Here is a 21,785-nt window from a genome sequence, read left to right on the forward strand (position 1 = left end):
ACGATTGCACAACAATATCTCAATATTGCTATATGTGGCACGAAGGAATATCAGGGCGCGGTGAAAATGAGATCGCTTCTTGTTAATTCGAACATCTTAAGAACCTTCAGGGAGTGAGCCATGTTGTGTTCCACAGTGATAATTGCGCTCATTTATGTTCGCAATGTTCACATCAGCAAATCACATTCCCAATCCTATTTATATTATCGACCACAAGTTTACGGAACCGGGCCACACCCACATGGAGTGCGGCGTAGATCACGCGCTTATTGAAAGAAAGAAGAAAATCACAAATGCTACAATACACCATCCACATAATTGGTATTATTTTGTTGAGTGTGTAGGTACAAGAAACGTTTTTAATATTATAGAAATGGATACAGTTAATTTCTATACATTTTCCAATATACTAAAATCAAAATATAATTGGAGACTTAGTAATGAAGATAGCGAAAGATTTTTTTCGAAAAATGTTAAATGGTTACGATATAAAAAAGCAATTTCGCCAAAATTTACTATAAAACTAGTCTTAATGAAATTTGAGCCTTTCAAAGTTTTACATATTCTAAATAGATGTTCAAATACAATTTATATAAAAGAAAATCCATTGCTTAATGAAAGGGTTATAATGAAACTTAGCTCACTATATTAAATATAAACATAGATATGAGTGCAATGACCCCGAATTTTTCCTTTTACTTTTTCTAATTTATGGAGTGAGTTTTTTTGTTGAAAATTGTATTTATTGTTAAATAAAACTAACAAATGAAATATTTAACTCGAGCCTATATATTTCTGTTTTGAGTTAAGTCGTAAGGTTTGTTTGGTTTACTATTTGCAATAAAAACCTGTGTCGATATAAGTTGGGCTGATATTTAAATCAAAATCTGCAATAAAGGCTTAAGTCGATGTAAGATGTAAGTGTACATATTTTAAAATTTGCAACAACCCACTAAGTCATTTAAGTGAAAATATTTCTTGTAATACAAATACGTTTTAAAAAAGATTTTGTTTCCCTTATTAACCTTACTTTAAGCCATCTGATTCACGAAATTTTGATTGAGTACCTGTTTTAAATTTTTTCAAATATGCATTTAAACCTTAAATATCAATTTGCGGCAAACTAAAATTTACGACTTAATCGGTTGTTGCAAAAAAGCACAGATTTCTTTCTGTATGGTAGTAGGTTAGAGGACGATTTACGAAGCAGTTGAGAATTATAGCATTCTTCTTATTCCTTCAGTATTTAGCTCTGCGTTGATTTTTGGATTGGATGAGGACATGTTTTGGATAGTGCCATTCCAATAGCATCTCAACCGTTGTTCACTTCCCTATTTACCTTTTTTTTTATTCATTTTCACTTACTAATTTTATTTATTACAAATGAAAAGCTGATTTTTAAACTATCAATATTTTTGCACATCTTTATTGGCGAGATCGATTTTCCGTATGTAAACAACGTCAATCACCCCTATTCTGCATTTCGATTACGTTCCCGAATCGTAAAGAGAAGGGGAAGAGCAAATGATTTCTCGAAATCAGCTGTTGGTACGGAATGTGTGAACATTGGAACAAAATAAATTAAAGAAAATTTGTAAAAAACACTGAAAAACGGCAATATTTTATTATCCACGCCATTTTGTACAAAAAATAGCAATAGAATATATTGCCGCAGTGTTATATTTTTTTGAGTGAAGTGCTTTCTTAATTGTAAGTGTGTTTTCGTCGTTCTTTTGGCCAATTCCCTGCCGTGGCCACCAAGTTTTGTTAAAACGGATTCCTGCACGAATATAGTTGACATTTCTGAATTTTAAGGATGCTAATTTCATTGCACTGGCCTAAAATACTTTATAAAGGTTTATTTATTCTTTCCGCAAGGATTGTTTACGTTTTCGCTTCACCTTCCTCTACGCCGGCAGCTTGCTTTGGCATATAACTGGACCCAACGAACAGACACAAATTATAGCTGTCTATTATAATGGAATCAATAGCCGCGGCATTATTTATGGAGTTGGAAAGCAACGCATACGAAAATTGCCAGGCGAGAATGGAAAGGCAAATATTGCGAGATTTGTGTAATCCATTTGAGATGAGTGACGAATTGTAAGAAATTGAACTTAAAAGTGGTAAAGTTTAATGACTTATTTTCTTATTTAGGTTCAAAAAAAACTTTCGACTTAACAAAGATGCTTTCAAGTATGTGTTAGATACTTTAGCGGGGCAAATACGTCCCAGGACTTCGACATCGACATGTTGTTTTTGACCTGCAAACATATAAAAAACAATCATCATCAAGCCTTCTACGTTTCTTAACAAGTTTTACTTACATTTTTGTTAAAATTCTGTTATAAATTAATAAAAAAATAAAAAGAAAATATTTTTCCGCCAACTAATTTGCAACTTAGAAAAACGGAACTACGATCGAAATGCAGAATACAAAAAATCGAACGATTCGAAGTTGGATCGAAAGAGATTGGAACACAGAATACCAAAATTGCCAAATTGAAGAAATTCCAATCCAAGTCGAAATGCAGAATAGGGCTGAATATATGAATGTTTTGTTATCAAAGATATAACATACGCCGCCGTCGTTAAATTAATCGGCGCAAATCTCTGCTTTGTGAGTAGTTATATAGTGCTGATTAATACAATTAATTGATTGCATTGTTTAGCTATAACTCAAATTAAATTTCAAATGAATCATAATTGAATATGGGATGTTCCATCGTCAAGGGTGGGACATTTGAAAGCAATGTTTCATCCTTGTTGAAGCATTTTGACAAATCCACCTGAAATTTGAGGTTCTAATAGATAGATTGAGACACTTAACATTGAATCAGTTCGACTATGTAAAAAAGCTCACAATATCTTAGCTCACAATATGCAAATTACAGTAAGTTTCATAATTGTCACGGGTGGGACAAAAAAAAAGACGCTACATTAGCGAAGTTACAAATTATAAAAATCTGCAAATATATGGAAATACCTTGCATTTTTTGAAAACGTTTAGATAAATGAACATTTGAGGAATTCAATAGTATAATAGTAATTAATTTTTCTTAAACGATTTTACAGTTATAATGTTAAATTAAGTGTCACGGGTGGAACATGTTCGAACCAAAAACGTTAAAGGAACTTGTTAATAATAAAAAAAGTACTTTAAAGGTTAAAAATATGGGTCACGTCATGGGAACATTTCATGAGGTACGGAAAATTTCAAGAATTTTCGCTCTCTAGGGCTTTGACTCAGATTCAAGGGCCATGAAAAAACCTACTTCTTAGATGTTGTATTTTGATTAAAATTTTTTCTAGACGTAATTTGTTGATATCTCTTTTAGGATAAAACGACGTAATAGCAATGCCTACGCGTTTCTAACAACAGTTGCTGCATACATGTCACGGGTAGGACAAACTTAATTGTTGAATAACTCCTTAACAAGTTCAAAGAAATGAAAGCAAAATTGATAGATGTATGTATATAAAACGAGTTTCTAACATTGTATAATAAATTTCAAAAAAAAAAAAAGAACGACTTGCAAAATTTAGAATAACTTTTCACTTTTTTTGTCACGGGTGGGACAATGTTAACACTATACGATAGATCTAATAACTAGAATACAGGGCTTATATAATTTGAAATTTTTATCAGCTACATAAAACAATGATGAGTTAATGCAGTTATTTTTCTTATTAATCACTTGAGTGTTAAATCACATGGATTCAAGGTCGATAAGCGCAATAAAAAGCTTTATAGCTTCAAAGCTTCCGCAACCCAATTATTAACCTCATCTACGCGAGGGGAATCTTGTTACAAATATGAATGTATAATATACATATTTAGCAGGCGAGGCTCTGGCAGGTTTAATGTGGTCATATTAATCGTTCCCTAGATGGTCGGGCTAGTACCTGAATGATGCTTTGTTACCGGAACGTACCGGACCTATATGCGGCAAAGGACCATCAACATCGATAACAAAGCATTCGGGGAGTGTCTTTATCAGTAATACAAAAACAACATTGTTAAATCACAAATATTTTGACAGCCTTTTCTACCTAATTGAAATAGTTCATCAGCATTTTACTTAAGGAGAGAGAAAAAAGGTTTAGACAATGCATTTAAAGCATAATTTTAATATTTTTCGGTTGATCTAAGGCTTTTACAACATTTCGGTCTGTAGTTTTGTAGGAAAAATTATCTCCTTATCACGGTTCACTTTCTCATGGAATCTCCCATATGTTAATTAGTAAAAAAAATAATAGTGGGTGGGTTTTTTTCTTGAATTTTGCATATTGTCTTTATTCGTTGTCTTAAAATAGTACATTCTTTAATGAATAAGTTGTATACATAAGATAATTATTTTGATTTTATTATTATTTTTATTAAATATAAATATGTAAACCAATAGTTACATCTTAATAATTGAATTATTTAAATATATATAAAGCACTTTATGGCCTGATAGGTAACACATGTTTTTAATATTTAATAGAATATTTCATTTTAAAATTACATAATTTAGATACGAATAAGCATTACAAATGACACAGATTTATGCAACTACCAGATATGTATGTTTGCCTGTCTGTATAATTTTACTTATGAATAATAGTAGCTATCTTAAGTATATAATCAATAATTAGATATGTATGTTTATAGTATGTACGGGGTAGAACGTGTGCGAAAATTGATCGTTGTTTCTATTGTGATTCCTTTATGTGCATATCACGTGTAAACAATTATGAGCATTGGTGAGCAAAGAAGCATAAAATGCGAATAAAAAATGCAAAGAAATTACGAAGTGAGGACTGAAAAGCTTAAATATACATAATAAACAATTACAAATTTCAGTTTTAAGGAAAAAATACATGCAGGTATTGGTATTCTATTTCAACTGGGCAAAATTCTGAATACTGAACAAACAAAATACAGGCTCGATTAAATTACGACCATAAAAAGTCTTGAAAACATAGAGCGAGGTGGGAATTGGATCCGCAAACTTGTAAAAAGAGGCGATCAAGAGCCCCTTTCACAATTCATACAAATGTTATGTATTTCCGACCAGTTCTTGTTGAAACTGTTTTTTAAAGTGCGAAATAAAATTACATTATTCCACTTTTATAACCCAACGTTTCGCTAATAACTTTTTCGCATCATCAGGGGTATATGATTATTTGATAAATCTGCTAAAAACAACAAAATGCAAAAAATGTTAAATTACATACAAAATATGTTGAATTTAATAAATCCGTACTAAATTATTTCGCACTTTAAACAACTTAGATCGGAAAACCAAATAATAATCCTACAGACAAGTAAATGTCTTTTGAAAAGAAAAATCTGTCTGAACAAATGCAAATATTGTGAAATGGGCCTCAAAACTTCTCTGTCCATTACAAAAGCGATTGGTTATGCGGACGATATCTGTATTATCATACAAGGTATATTCCCTGGAACCGTTTGTAACCGTATGCATAGAGTTACAAAATACAAACTCACATATCTAAGACAACCCGACCTAGTCCTTTTTAGAACGTAGCACAAAATGCCTAATATCATTCCACTCAAAATCGAGCATACCAAGCTAGGAGTATTGAAAAATAGAACAACGGCAATATAAGGACTGGTACAAAAAGTTTTGCAAATTAAAAAATTCTCATAAAGTGTTACCAGTTACTTTGTTTTATCTTTAGTTTTTATTAGCATGGAAATACATATTTATATCAATAACAGTTATAGAAACTTGATCAAATAATTTATTGCTGTCCGTAGAACCGAACTTTTCTGGAGAAACTCTTTATGAAGATTTGTACAACAATTTTGTGCCCTTTTAGCACGGTTTGCGGCGGTTTCTCTATTTAAAGAGTTTTGCTTTCATTAGGGCTCAATATCAATTTGCCGCAACCCAGGCACGTTGGGTAGATTCAAGTTTTTGCTAGCACCAAGTTACATTGATTATTATCTCAATCTACTTTAAGGTGGCACGAGCATAATCTGCTGCAGCCAAGTCCGGCCAAAATATTGCCATTATAAAGACGTAGTAAGAACAGAAGACCTTTTTGAAAACACTCTTCCTCGTAAGTTTATGCGTTGAAGATTCCCATCGTAAAGAGCGGCATGGATTTGTGCCCGCATTCATGAATAGCCTGCCAAACCAGAACTTTCTGCCAAACATTTCTTTATGGATGACTTTTTTCGAACTAGGCTGCAAGCAGAAAATTGGGTACCTGGCCCTTGGGACTATTCTCCAAATAAACAAATATTTATTACGTAGCTTTTTGTTCGTATTCATTTTTCTATTTTTTTTAAAGAAGTCATGAGTTCTAAATTTGCAGAACTTTCTGTCAGTCCTTAGTGGCTGTTCACTCACGCATACTAATCGCCATCGCCTTTATTCGCCGTTATCTTGTCACCCAAGAAGAAATTGTTAAAGCCGTGCAAACACAGAAAGCAGCAACCGCGCTTTTCTGGTCTCAAAGAGCAAACGGTGTCTTTCAGATCGAATACAGCCATTAGGACTGGATTTGTTTTGGTTGGGTCGCCTTTACATACGTAAATGAAACAGTTTGCAGCTCTCCATAAGCGCGTTGTGATCTCCACTCTGACTCAACACACTAATGTGCCTCCCACGGCCAGATAAAGCAGTGTTTTGATAAATGAAACATTTGGATATACAACAAATTTATATACTAATTCCCAAGCAAAATGTTCGTTGGCGACCAAATTGTGCAAAACTGGCCAAAAATGATCAAGCAGTGATTAAGATAGTCCTCATAATCTCAACAAGTCATGATCCCGAAATCTCAAAACGAATTTATTCTGGGTTCAAACAAAATATTGGCATGGATTTCTACGAAAGTAATGCTATTAGAGACGAGGCAGATACGACTCAATTTAAATAACTTTCGACATTAATAATTGTGATACATGGAAGTTTATATCTACCTCGACGGGATTGCCATACAAATGTATAAAAACTTTGGCATGCGGGACTCATTTACCTGCCACTTGTTTGATTCCTGATAATAAAGCGAGGAAGATACCACTAATAAGGCCTTGTAACTTGAAGCCGTCCTGCTCCCTTATGTCACCGTATGGAATGTCTTCCTATGACGTCAGAATATCATATACACATGAGTCGGGAATTGAGGGAAGAAATGAAAGGCTGAGCAAAGACTTTCTGTTTAATCCCTCGAAACCTGGGCATCCTAACAGACAGCTGATTGATGCGGCATCGCCTCTCGGTACATAATAAATCAGCTGTTTGAACCAAAGAGCATCAAAAGGCCCTCAGCTTTATCCACACCCAGTTGCCAAAGGTTTATGCTGATAAATGCCCGGTCAACCCCGTTCTCAGGGTCGAATAGCCGAAACTCGCAGTGCTAATCAGATAAAGATCGAAGCAGTTGGTATTCACACTTGTACCAACAGTGATTAAGTCTATATATATTTAAATTAATTAATCAAAATCAGCGACTATTTAAGAACCATCTACGACTGAACCAGTTTAGAGTGCGTTAAAAAAGCTCAAAGGGGGGTAATAGCCACATCGTTCGCATAATTAGAACTAGTATCGTATCTTATTGCGATAGTTTTGCCTTAGTTCGGGAGTAGTAATATACGCTGCAGGGTTGCTACAAGAACAAGAAGAAGATGAGAGTCAAGTGTGTAAGGGTACAGCTGCGTATACGTGGCATAATTTGATATGGGACAACATTTTTTATTGATTTCTGTTTTCTCATCTGCTTGTTTAAACATTTACGTTTTTCATTTGATTTTTGTTCTCTCATTGAAACGCTGTTGTACAGCAGGGTATAAAAATCATAATTTATGCTTTTACAACGCTATTCGCCGTAATGAATTAAATTAATAAACAAAAAGCCGCAACAATATAGCACCGTCCTTTTACACACATAATTCTATTTTACGTTTCATTCATTAATTTCAAACAAAAGATCAACAAAACAATATTTTAAAAGAAAAATCTAAAATAAGATTCTTTTAATTATAGAACTTTAGAAATACATAAAACCAAACAGTAATTAATATTATAATAAAAAAAAAAGAATACTATTCTGCTGTTTCATGCAGCTTCGGACTACTGCGGCTAAATATACGCCTGATCACGTTTTTAATAGGTATCCTCTTCTTTTTCTTTGCCTCACAATTTATGCTGAGATCACTCACACTAAACGTTTTGTCGTCGCTAACGGGAGCATTTAATTGACTTGTCGAACGGGTAATACGTAAGGCATGACCGTTAGTTTTTTGACTTATGCGATTGTTGTTCGGATTCTGACTATACACACTATGGCGATAACGCAGGGTTGACGGTTTGTTATTATTAAAATGTGGCTCCTTCTGTTGAAACTCATCTTCTGTTTTCTCCTCTTCGGGTGTGTAAGCATGTCCATTAATATTGATGCTCGGTATGGGAGAAGTAGGAGTGTTGGGTATTGTTGATGTTGATGATGATGTTCTTGTGCGGGGGCTAGGTAAGCTTTTATAACTTGTGTCAATAGATAACTGCTGACTGGCGGGCAGGCTGCAAAACAGAAAGAGAGTGAAGAAAGAATATGAAATTAATTAATATAAAGACGTTATATACTACTGATGATTAAAAATAAAATCCATACATACATATGTATGTGTAGTTGTAAATATAAGTATACATATATGTAGCTATAGTGTATTCACTTCGCATTCGCGAGTATTAGGTACCAAGAGATAGTAAATTTCATCTCAGGCTGTATGCGATTTTGCCTAAATTGTTACCTAAATACACAAAAAACATAAATCACTGGAAACTGTCGGCAAGGCAGTTGAAAAGAAAAATTTAGAAATTTTATTATCATACTTTTCAACCTAAATTCAAATATCAAATTTCAAAAACAAAAATATTGATTTTTCAATATTGTATGTGCAAATAAATAGCTCTTGTCCATTCAATTTAAGTAAATCATAGATCACAGAGCGATGATCCCTGCTGCGATTAAGGTCCGATCGATTGTACGTGATGGTGAGCTCAATTTTGTTCAAGCTGAAGCATTGGATCCTTCTCAAATATGGGCCGCAATCTGAACATATTTGGCAGCCAAGTGCACTAATTGGCCTAAAGAAGTTATTGGAGGCGTACCAACATCACAGTATTGAATTCGAGATTGTGGAAAAGGTCATTGTGCACGTGCTCCACTATGTCCGAAAAAAAGGCTTATAAAATGGAGCCACTGCATTTTCTTGAACTGCTATCTTGGGATAGATACTTACCGCGGAACCTAATTTACCTCTGTTCTTTTTAAGCTTTAAAACGCATCAACAATACCAAATTTCCCGTATTGTTATTTTCCTAGCAGAAATTTAGGGTTTCAAATCAACTCGCACAGTTTTGACAGCTTTTTCCAAAATTATTACAGTGCTGGAAAGTTCCAGTCGAATATTAGTTTAGATACCTAAATTTTTGGCGAACTCGCTGGGTAAGTATTTTAGAAAATTGAATTAAACTATACTTCAGAGTTGGCCATTTGCTTGCCCGTGAGTCAGACGAGCTCTTGACACAATGGACTTTTTACACTACACAACCCGATCGTTAACAGCAGGAGATCAGTAAATCAGATTGAGTTCGGAGGTGGTCAGAAGATCGTCGGATATAATTCGGCCTTCACTGCAACTGAGTTTTCGCTGTTTCGGTTATCATGGCAGAAAAACAGTCATAGTGTTTGCCAAACCACTGCCCTGCGGCGACCCCTCTTACAAAATTGGTTTCTAATTATAAAACAAAAAAAAAATGTTTTTCTAAAGATTTTGATGCTGGTTTTCCTGAGCCTTGAACCCAGAAACATCGTTGTACCGAACTCCATACCACGGTGGTGTTGCATGTTTGTAACTCATTTATACCAAAGAATAAAAAAAATTTACATTTTACGCATTGGTACTCGTCTTTTCAGGGGGTACGAGTATGTTTGCGTGTAATGGGTTGATTTTCACTAAAACAACATGCTTATTATTAGATTAATTTTGTGTTTTGGATTTTCCTGATGCATATTGGAACGATTTCCGTCATCCTTTGTCAAATTTGATTTGGGGAACCATTTCGATCATAAGATTCTTTGGCCACTGGAAAATGGTACCATGCAAGGTTATGAACTTTCGATTTCTTGACCAGTTTTAAGCATTCTCCAACACTATAAATAACGCAATAAAAAAATAATGTTGTTGTTTTATTAACGATAAAGACACTCCCCGAAGGCTTTGGGCAGTGTTATCGATGTTGATGGTCCTTTGCCGGATATAGATCCGGCACGTTCCGGTAACAAAACAGCATTAAGGTACTAGCCCGACCATCTCGGGAACGATTTATATGACTACATTAAACCTTCTAGGCTATAACGCCCTCCTCACCCCCTAGTTGCATGAGAAACTTGGGGTCGCGAGAGCCTCGGCTGTTAATGAAACAGGATTCGCCACGGATAGGTGAGGTTGACAATTGGGTCGGAGAAGCTATATATTGCGCTGGAAACCCCTTGAGAGCGTTGCGCTACACAACCCCTTGAATAAATTTGGTTTTTTAGTCGCTTCTTACGACAGGCATACCTACCGCGGGTATATTCTAAGCATACGAAAGACAGATGAATTTTCACTGAGAAGCTTGTTATGGCAGAAATACACTCGCAAAATTTGCCAAATCATTGCCGAGGCGGGACGCCGCTTAGAAAAACTTTCTTCTAATTGAAAAAGCTTTTTTCCAAATATTCGATGTTACTTTGCCTGGGAGTTGAACACAGGACCTTCGGTGTGGCAGGGGTCTAATACACCAGTTATTCTAGGTAAAAAAGCCTGCTTTGTATTGTTGTCTTGCTGTCGGCATTTTTTTTACATTGAGATGATTCGTAACTGGCAATATAGAGCATATGGGACTCAAAGGGTTCATAAACGCAATTCCGCAATTCAATTGTCAGCCTCACCAACGCGAGGCGAATCCTCTTACAAATATGATGTATCATACACATATTTAGCAGACGAGGAAATAGGAGTTTGGGCGGTGGCGGGATGGCCTAGAAGGTTCAATGTGGTCATATTTAATCGTTCCCGAGATGATCGGGTTAGTACCTTCATGGTGCTTGTTATATCCGGCATAGGACCATCAACATCGATAACCTTCGGATAGCGTCTTTTTTGCTACAACAACAACAACAAATACTACATACATGATTAAAAGGAACAAATAAAGTTTTTCGCAGGTGTTTCGCTTCTTATGACTTAACCGCGTTTTGTCTTCTGCACGAAGTTGTAGAACATGAAATTTTGCCCAAGTCTTGTCTAAAATATAAGCCCAATCCCTCTCTTTAACTTTGCATCATCACAAATTAGTAATAAGTAAAGAGTATTTGCTAAAATTATCTACTTGTTAACGACGACTCATCTACATCTGTAAACCACCGCTAACAAGCCTACGCGAAACCAATAAGAAGTCGATGACTCCGCGATCATAAACTGATAGCTCGACGATACTAATTCGATTTCGATAGGAAGCCGACGAAAAACTCGAAATTGATTGTTTCTGTTAAAGTCACCTGTATTGCGGTATTACTTTCATTTTGGGAGGGCTCTAGTTAACTTAAAAAACATAAATATATCGGAAATAAAAGACTTCACTAAAAACCAGTGTTTTAATCACGGGCGTCGACCTAAAGCCGGCAAAACATAATATTTAAAAAAATTTGTTTTCTGTATTTTTATACATCGAACTTTGCGAGTACTACTTAGTACGCGCGCCTTTTTTAAACGGTTTTATTTAGCTTGACTTGCCAGGCTGGTTGGTGGGCTGGCTGGCACGAATTTTGCAATTGAAATTTAAGTAACTTCCCGATAAGCTACAAGCTTGAAAGTTGGAATATAGTTCAGAACCCGATGACAATGCAATAATAAGAAAAAAACTCCGATAGGTGGCGCATGGATCGAAATATTTCAAAAATTGTATTTGTGGTCCGTTTTGGCTCATATTTGGAACACACAATATATACATGAATAGAAAGCGACCTATGATGTCCGATTTGGCTCATATAAATATTACATACAGTCCGGTAGAAGTAACATCAAAATATTTTGGAGTTCGAGGAGGGACAAGCATACGTGGCGCAGAGTCCAGTAAAGTCTTTGGAAGGATTATATATTGATGACTTAGATTGTAACAAATTGTCAGGAAAGAGTCCTTGTAATAATGAGTCACTAAATGAATTAAATGGAATGAGAAATAATAGGCAATCAAATAAAGACTAAAAACTTGAAAATAAAATAATTAAAAAAAAATGTTTTTAAGTTAAACGGTTTTATTGAAAGCAATACTTACATGAAGTAATAATAATACTGTGACGTATATTAGCAACACTAAGGGATACTATCATCTCTAAGCCAACACTAAGCAGTGACTTGTATGCACATCAATAAATCAATCATTATGTCTATACATATGTCCATACAAGCAGCGGAGAGCAACGCACAAACATATGCATATATCTGAGATACTCCCAAAGTAGACAATAATTTGTGCCAGTATCACTCGCGCGCATATGAGAAGCTATAAACGTAGTTATAGCTGGTAATTTTATAGCTGGTAACTAACTAGTAAATTCTAGAAATAGAAGCGCCTAGAAATATGTCAACGAGGAAACCAAACAGTATAAAAGCAGCAACAGTTGAGGCACGAAAATCAGTTTGATTTAAGCACGCTATCTGTCGAGCAATAGAGGTGTTATTTTGAAAGTAATGGAATGGAAAAGCCTAGAAGTATGCAACGAGGAAATCAGACAGTATAAAAAGGCGACAGTAGCGGCGCGAGAGTTTAGTTTCATTGAAGCTATCAATCAGTTTCGGTTAAGCACGCTATCTGTCGGGCAATAGTAGAGTTATTTTTTGTGAAGAACTTGAATAAAGGCCATTTTGCATTGTTGAATAGTGGAGTTATTTATTCAACAGTTTAGTGATTCGAACGTTAGTAGAAGGTTGCAAATAAGAGGAATTGCAGTAAATTCTTTACAATACTAAATGCTAGAAAATAATTAGGTACATAGGTCCTAGGTACTAGTCATCACCCTCCTCATCAATCTAGGGCGTTGATCAGATAATTAAATAAAAGCGTTGGACGCGCCAAATTTCTATTGATAGTCATAAGTAAGACCAACTGAACCTTAATAAGGTTATGCTACGCCTCACATTTTTAGAAATTTCATACGCCCAACGCTTTTATTTAATTGTATGATCAACGCCCTAAATTGATGAGGAGTGTGATGACTAGTACGTAGGACCTACCTAATTATTTTCTAGCCTTTAGCATTATTATTACTTCATGTAAGTATTGTTTTCAATAAAACCGTTTAACTTACACATTTTGTTTTAATTATTTTATTTCACATTTGGTTTTATAGGTAAGTGTTGGAAAAATATACTATGGATTTTGATTTTGCATATTTGCAATGACGTTCAAAATGCATAACGGTACATTTTATTATTAATTTGTAAAAATATTTGATACGAATAAACAAATAAAATTTACTTACTGGTCAATTTCCTCAAAGCGCAAGGGCGACGAGTCTGCTGGATTATAAACACGTCGTATTGAATCGCTAAGGCGCGCCCAAAAGTCATATAAGGTTGTCGTTTCAGGATTGTATTTAAGGTGTGTATATATTCTTAAGGTACTTGGTATAATGACTGATTCTTCATATATGAGTGGTATAATTTTGCGCGTATTATTCTCTAAAATGAAATATTAAACACATATATGAAAACAAAAAATTCGAGGAATCATTTTCCGTTATAATTATCATCATATGTGACCCGGTCTATGAAAAGGTGGCTTATGACTCAAAAAAGAAATTGCGGGAAACAACTGTTAAAGATAAACAATGCATTTCTTCAGTTTCTTCGTAGTAGTAATTTTTTTGAGTCATAAGCCACCTTTTCATAGACCGTGTCACATATGATAATTATTATCATATATCAGTATGTACTGAGTCAGTTGAATATAACCATATCTCGGTTGCCGTAACAAAACGCCCCATCGTATCGAACTTTTGAAATTGCACCACCTCGATGCCCTAAATTCAAAGATTTTGATCTGAGATAGCGTGTTTTTGATAAAAAAAAAAATCTGAGGATGTTTTTCACCTGAATACGAAACATGACGTTTGGAAACGTATTCTAAGATAGAGGTTTTTAGAACAAAATCATATAAGAACTGGCTACCGAGCTAGGACGCTGTTCAACTCAGTTATCGATATGCACTTACGTATTTGTAGCGCTTGTGTGTAGTTCACTAAAAACTTATTCTCGGGACTTTTGAGAAATTCCGTTGTTAAGATCACAAGTAAATAGCGGCAACGTTCTTCGATTATTTGCATCAATGCAATATGTGTGAACGGTATACCACCTAGTAGATCGCGATTTTTAAAGCATAACTGTAAATATAAATGGAAAGAAGGTGTTTATTAAAAATTGTAGGTATTTATAAGGTCATAATCAAAATTGTTAATTCAGGATAGTCGGAAAGAGTCTGTGTGCATTAGATCAATCGAAAAGACGAGGGCGATATTTAGGATACCTTCAAAGAGACAGGTAAGTGAGCCTTTTGACGTTTATAGATTCTTTTTTTTTTGTTTCCCCAGTGATTCGTATTCAAGAACGCGAAAGATAACGATTATATTGCGAGCGAAATAAAAAACTATAACAACGAAAACACTAAAGAAACGTCTTTGTTTCTATAATTAACAATAGGCTCGTTTTTTTTACATGTATATATACATCTATTTATTTGGGTAAAAAAACGCTTATTATTACTTAAATAATGCTTAGGAGATCCATCTTGCGGCAATTATTGAAGACTCGCGGCAGTACGGGTTGTACCGAATGCGGAGACAAGCACCTCTGTTGGTCATATTGGTCATGTTGTATAACCTATAGCTGAATCGGTTGCGATGTTTACACCCTTTTCGGTCATAGAACTGGATAATAGTCCAAAGATAAAATATTGAGACACATTTCAGTTACAACTGAGTATAATGCATCCTGAAATTTAGCAGTACTGATTAAACTTGCTATAAACTTTAAGTGCGTATGTATATACATGTAAAAAAATACAGCTAATGCTTCAATGAAAACAAAACTATAACAATTATCAGTTACAGAGCGCCAGAATATAGTAAATTTTATTTCTGACCGAAATAGAAATCTCCAAAAATAGCTTTTAATTAAAAAAAACTTCAAAAATAACTCTTCATTTCCGAGCGAAATAAAAAATCGAAAAATAATAATTATTTTTTAGCTTAAATGAAAAAATCCAAAAAATAATTATTATTTTGGGATCGAAATAAAAAACTTGGAAAATAATTATTATTTTCCGGCCAAAATACTAAACCCGACAAATAACCTTTAAATTCTGTGCGAGAAAAAAACTCAAAAATAACCTTTTGTTCCTGAGCGGGATAAAAAATTCTAAAAGTAATTATAATTTCACACAGAAAACAATTATTACCGTCCGAGCGAAATAAATATCTCAAAAATCATTATTAATTTCCGAACAAAATTAAAAAGTCCAAGAGTAATTTTTAGCGAAACAAAAGGCTCGAAAAACAAGCGATATAAGTAGCTCAAAAAATAACTCTTTATTTTCGTACGAAATTAAAAGCTGCAAAAACAACTTTTAATTTTTGAGCGAAATAAAAAACTCAAAAAGTATCGCTTAATTTCCGAACGAAAAAAAAAAATTCGAAAAATATGCATTATTCTGCGAATCAAAAAAAAATTTAATATTTTGCAGCCGATATAAAAAAACTCAAAAAATAATTAGATATTATTTTCTAAGCGAAAAAATGCGAAAAAATGCAAAAAATAATTCTTAGTATCCGAACAAAATAAAAAACTCGAAAAATAGCTATTCCGAGCAAAAGAAAACAGACGGTTATGGTGTGTCACAAAGTTGTTGAAATTTGTATTTTAATATTTCTATTGGTAATAAGGTAATTGGAGACGCCTTAACCATTTCCAAGTCTGACCAATGTGACACTGCCATCGAAATTGGGGGTTTTTTTAACTTTAGAGGTCTCCACAGAAAATGTTAGCTTTGAACCCTGCGTGACATCTCTTAACCGTCCACAATCAGGACCAAAATTTACATGTTATTTGATTTATAAGATGTCATTTCCTCGTACCGTCGTATGCTTTTTTTGGTTTAAATTTTGTAATCTCTATAACATTTTAAAGAATATGTGCGCAAGATCTTTTTCGACTAACCAATTCTGTTTTTTGTTTGTTTAAAAAAAAATACCTTGAAATTATACTTGTCATTCTCTTCTAATTTGGTTTGTATCTGAGCAGCTTGTTCGATATCCGCATCAGCGAATAAAACGAAGGCGTCATACTGTTGTGGTGGCAGTCGTTTTTGGTTGAGTTTCACATCATCCCTGGTCAAAACAGTCAACGCATTATCATCACAGCCATTGCTCTGGACGTCACCGTTACCATTAAAACTTGGAATAAAGGGTGACGTTGGGTTGGGCCATTCTGACGAGGCAACATCTGTGTTATCAATATTGGCGATTAAAGATTTCTGACGTAGTTTAAACTTTTTTGCATCCTCAACTAAATGAAACATAGAAAACAATAAACATTTATTGAGTATGTGATTAATTTTTATTAGTATTTTGATAGATCATAACTATTTTCATACGTAGATGTGTTTACATAAACTTAGATTTGAAATGGTTGGGTAAGTAATTGATACCATGACACCAAAGACACCACTTTGGCTATGTTAATATTTGGGAAACCTTCATTTTCAGGAAGTTGACCACGGTCGACCCATTCTGATTTATGGGGCGAATTGTGTGAAATTTGGTACAGAGGCATCTCTTTAGGCTAATATTTTAGAAATTTTTCTTTCCTAAAAGTTGACAAAGAGCCAACCTATTCTAAAATATCTGATTTAGCATGCAATTTGCTTGCAACTCGGCGCATAAGTTTCTTTTTCGTTTGAGAAACATTTGTCCCTGGGAAGTGGACCTACTAAAAAAAAACTCATGTATGGTGCGATTTTCTCCTATTCTAGGTTAATTTTTGAGAAGCTATTTTTGGAAAGTGGACCAGGCCTTAAAAATCTTTTTTAAGGTGTTATTTGTGTAAAACTTTGTACTTAGCCTTTGGTGTAAGTAAATATTTGGAATATTTTTTTTCCGAAAAGTGGAACAGGAACCGGTATATTCTATAAAAGTTTAAAGGAATAATAATAGGAGAATAAGGGATGAGGTGGCTGCAGTGGTGTGATGGTAGCGTGCTCCGCCTACCACACCGAGGGTCCTGGGTTCCAGTCCCGGGCAAAGTAACATAAAAATTCAGAAATCAGTTTTTCCAATAAAAAAATTTTATAAGAGGGGTCGACCTTCGGCAGATTTGGCAAACACTCCAAGTGTTTTTCTGCCTTGAAAAGCGTCTGAGTGATGCCGTTCGGTATCGGCGTAAAACATGTAGATACCGTCCCCTTAGACAAGAAGCTCGGCCTTAATCTGATCTGAGGTAAATCGCGCCAAGTATTTTTTTTAGAGGGGCGAGGTAGAGAGCGTAGGGAGAGGTGGAAAGCGATCATTAGATGAAGAGATAAAGGTAAAATAAGAATAAAGTAAGGAAAAGAGAAGTGGAGAACAGCGGATAAAAAAGGTAGGCGACGCGCCGGGTAGAAGCCAGTAGTTTTTATATAATCAATATTTTCTAGGCCTTTTAAGAGGAATTATTTTGCCCTGAATGCTAAAACATGTTCAAACATGTCGAAAGGTATCAAAAGTCGCGTTTTGAGTTCGATACCAATAATCCGAAGGAGAAAATCAAAAAATTTGCTTCTTAAAATTGCTGCTTCAGGCGATTTTAACACGCTTATCAGCGCACGAATATTGGCACCAATGCGCAGCTTCAAGGCATGTGTACATTTAGCTTAGTTGTTATTTGTATAACGGGGTAATGAAATTTTACTTAGCGTCAAAAAAATGATGAATTATCGTACGTGACATCTGCCTAATTTATGAGTTTTTGTTTTTGATAATTGTTGGATAGTGAATAAATAGGCAAAAGATAAGAATAGTTTGTAAAGTACTTATGCATTGTAGTTAATGGACACATTAAAATAAATTTTGCTGCTTATCAACAAATATTTTATAGCCTTGTAAAAAAGGCACATGACATTGATGAGTACCCGGTAATTGATGCGGTTAAGTACACTGATTAGCAATCTAATGCAAGACGAACAAAAAAAGTACAACAAAAAATTTGCAGAAAACAAGTTAAAAAGTGAACACACAGAAGGGAGCACAAAAATAGCAGTGGAAAATTTATCAATTTTCGTTAATTTTATTTTTTTTTTTTATTTTCGATAACCTAAGAAGTGGACGTCGTGGTGCGATGGTAGCGTGATCGGCCTACCACACCGAAGATCCTGGGTTCACACCCCGGGCAAAGCAACAACAAAATTATAGAAATAAGGTTTTTCAATTAGACGAAAAATTTTCCAAGCGGGGTCGCCCCTCGGCAGTGTTTGGCAAGCACTCCGAGTGTATTTCTGCCATGAAAAGTTTTCAGTGAAAGCTCATCTGCTTTGCAGACGCCGTTCGGAGTCGGCATAAGACAAGTAGGTCCCGTCCCCCCAATTTGTAGGAAAAATTAAAAGGAGCACGACGCAAATTGGAAGAGATGCTCGGCCTAAAATCTCTTCGGAGGTTATCGCGCCTTACATTTATTTATTTTTTTTTTTTACCTAAGAAATAACATTTTTAATCGAACCTTGAACCAATCTCAATAACGTTTTCAAAAAAGTTTGCAAATTCGAGAAAATTTTACGAACATTTCAAACCTTTATTTACACCCTTTTCAGGTTTAGTTCAGAATTGTAGTTTTCTCAACTTCAGTGCAACTTTCTGAATTACAAATAGAAAATCCGAACTTCAATTGTAACATCTTGAATCAAATTTGCAAAGTTCGCCTGTGTTAAAAAACCTTAAAAATAATGAGTTACGCACAATATTCTTTTTTAACTTTCTACAGCTCCCGGTCAAAGTGAAGGATATACATATGTATTTATTGAACATCTGAAGCAAATGTTTTTTTGTTGGTTGTTTCAGAAATAACAGGCTTAAAGACATTTCCGTTTCTTGGATGCCGGTTACATTTGGAGATTCATAAGATAAAGCAGGCGAAAGAGATCGAAGAAAAGGAAGCTTCGACAGACGCGCTAAAACCGTTTTCATTCTATCATTTTCATTCAACCTAGGAGCACTGCGGGTTTTGAAGATTGTGTAGAATTTATGTGCATAATAAAGATGAAACGTTATGTGGTTCCCGCCATATGTTACAAAGTTCCAGGTCTGGGAACTCTTCTGTGACAATGGAAAAAACGTTATCGATATTGATATCGTTATATCGCGAAAAGCTGGAAAATTAACTACAAGCTTTTGATAACGCTTATGGGTATAGGAATAAGAACTCACTTCCAGCACTTCACTACAACGATATTACTATATTTTGTTTTTGTAATTTAGCATTTCTAATGGATAGCCGCCATTATTGTAGCAATATATAAAGCTTAAGTTCATACATACATACGTATGTACTTACATATATGACTAAGATAATTTTTTCGCACTTATCTAACGATATAAAACCTTTTTTTATTCGTGCGCGAAAGCTATGAATTTACGTCAATATTCTATTCGCACGTATGAATAATCGACATACAGTAATATGAATAAATATTCTGAAAAAACTATTTTTTATGGTAAGTCTATAAAAGCAGAATGGGTATTCGTCTGCAAAAAAATTTTTTTTTTCGCCTGGAGTAAGGAACAAAAAAAGTTCGGTAACCCGAACTGAATTTTCCGGTCTGCCTAGCCCTTTTCAAAATAGCCCTATTGATATTATAATTTACCAACATTTCAGGAATATATACTTTTGAGGAATACAATTTACGTTGATCCGTGTTAACGAACTTTATATAATAACGTTTTTCAAGCTCTTAAATTTATCATCTGTATTTAAATTTATTTAAAAAGTTTAATTTTCCGTTATCGATTAAAGTGACTAATTGTAGATAGCTTAAAAAAGGACAAATAAATTATCATAAACTTGAAATTTGAAATAAGAGAAGGCGAAAGTTGCCCATGGTCGACCAACCAGGAATGGCGCGGACCCAAGCGCGGGGCCGTAAAGGGTCGAGCATCATGGGTAGGTCTTATAGCCTTAGACTAGCAAAAAGTTAATCGTATCATTAAAAGAGAGGACTGTAGTCTCATGACGGAAATTATGACTGGGCACACACGAGGAGCATCGTTACAGACACGTCCGAAATATGCCATATAGCGACGGCTCTTCTAATGTTCATCAAGATCTGAACACGAAGTGGTAGCTAAAAACCAAATATTTTTTAAAAATTATAACAAATAAAATTAATTTGAAATATATTCGACATCGCAACAAAACAAAAATACATACATACATAGATAAGAAAAGTTTTGTGGATCCATGCTTACTTAAAAACAAGTAAGGACTATCTTCGGCTGTGCCGGAGACTTCATACCTTTCATGAATGGGGCTGAACAATAGTCTTATCCCGTTCGTAAACTCCAAATAATCGGATGTATAAGATAAGAAATATATAGTGAATAGATGTACATACCTAAACGATTTTTAAGATAAATATAAAATAAAAAATGGCAAGAAACCCCCTTATCTGAACAATCGGTTTAATGGGATATATATTATATATAGCTCCGATCGAAATAATTTGTACAGGAAATCTTCTATGATATATTAGAATATATATCACCAAGTTGAGGTGCTTCTCGATACATATTTCCCATCGGGAGACGGTTTAGAGGAGCCAGCAGACATCACTCACACTTCGATCACGGAGCTAGTAGTGCCGGGCTTGGTGACCGATACCAAGATCGAGTGGGCAGTGAAGACGTTTTCTAAGTTTAAATCGCCGGGCCCAGATGATATACTCCCGGCCATGCTACAAGTCTCAAGTAGGGCGGTCGTGGAATGGCTTAAAATAATATTCGATGAGTGCATACGACTGAATCATGTACCGCACTCTTGGAGAACTACCAAAGGCGGGGAAGATCGGTCACATGTATTCCAAAGACTATAGACCCATTAGCTTAACATTATTTCTGCTCAAAACCTTTGCGAGGCTGATAGATGTGTACATAAAGTCCAACGTGGATGAAAAGCTGCTCTCCACAACACAGCATGCGTACACCAAAGGCAAGTCGGTAGACACCGCATTGCATAGGGTGGTAAAAAGCATAGAGAAATCCCTGGAATATAAGGAGTATGCTCTAGGAGTCTTCTTGGACATTGCCGGGGCTTTCAATAATTTTGCAAAATGGGCGATTATGGATGGTCTTAATTACATTAAAGTACATCCTGCCTTAATCAGATGGATCGGCTGCATGTTAAATTGCAGAAAGATTACATCACAATGGGGATTGTACGAGGCCACGAAATCAGTGGACAAGGGCACGTCGCAGGGAGGGGTGCTATCACCTCTGCTGTGGACGCTGGACATCAACCAACTGCTCAGGAAATTCGATGAGGGACCCGTAAAACTTACGGCTTACGCAGATGACGTTGCAATTGTCATAAGTGGAAAGTGCCTTCCAACGATTAGTTCTTTGATGGATCGGGCGCTTCGCGATATTCATACCTGGGCATCTAATGTCGGGTTGAAAGTCAATGCGGAGAAGACGGATAT

At 35.0% G+C, this 21,785-nt stretch overlaps 1 protein-coding gene across 1 annotated transcript in view; it reads right to left on the bottom strand.

The window, feature by feature from the left end:
* Positions 1-4,281: 4,281 nt before the first annotated feature.
* The window catches only part of Myd88 (myeloid differentiation primary response protein MyD88), a 142,830-nt gene continuing 125,326 nt past the window's right edge, over positions 4,282-21,785 (bottom strand). Inside the window, exons 3-6 of the mRNA XM_067776519.1 lie at positions 16,317-16,630; positions 14,283-14,451; positions 13,552-13,750; positions 4,282-8,543 (exon numbers count right to left, since the gene is read on the bottom strand). Of these exons, the coding sequence (XP_067632620.1) occupies positions 8,069-8,543; positions 13,552-13,750; positions 14,283-14,451; positions 16,317-16,630 (1,157 nt within the window). The 3' untranslated portion in view covers positions 4,282-8,068. The remainder of the gene's footprint in view (positions 8,544-13,551; positions 13,751-14,282; positions 14,452-16,316; positions 16,631-21,785) is intronic.

The sequence above is a fragment of the Eurosta solidaginis genome, chromosome 3, assembly GCF_040869045.1.
Source record: "Eurosta solidaginis isolate ZX-2024a chromosome 3, ASM4086904v1, whole genome shotgun sequence".
NCBI classification, from domain to species: domain Eukaryota; kingdom Metazoa; phylum Arthropoda; class Insecta; order Diptera; family Tephritidae; genus Eurosta; species Eurosta solidaginis.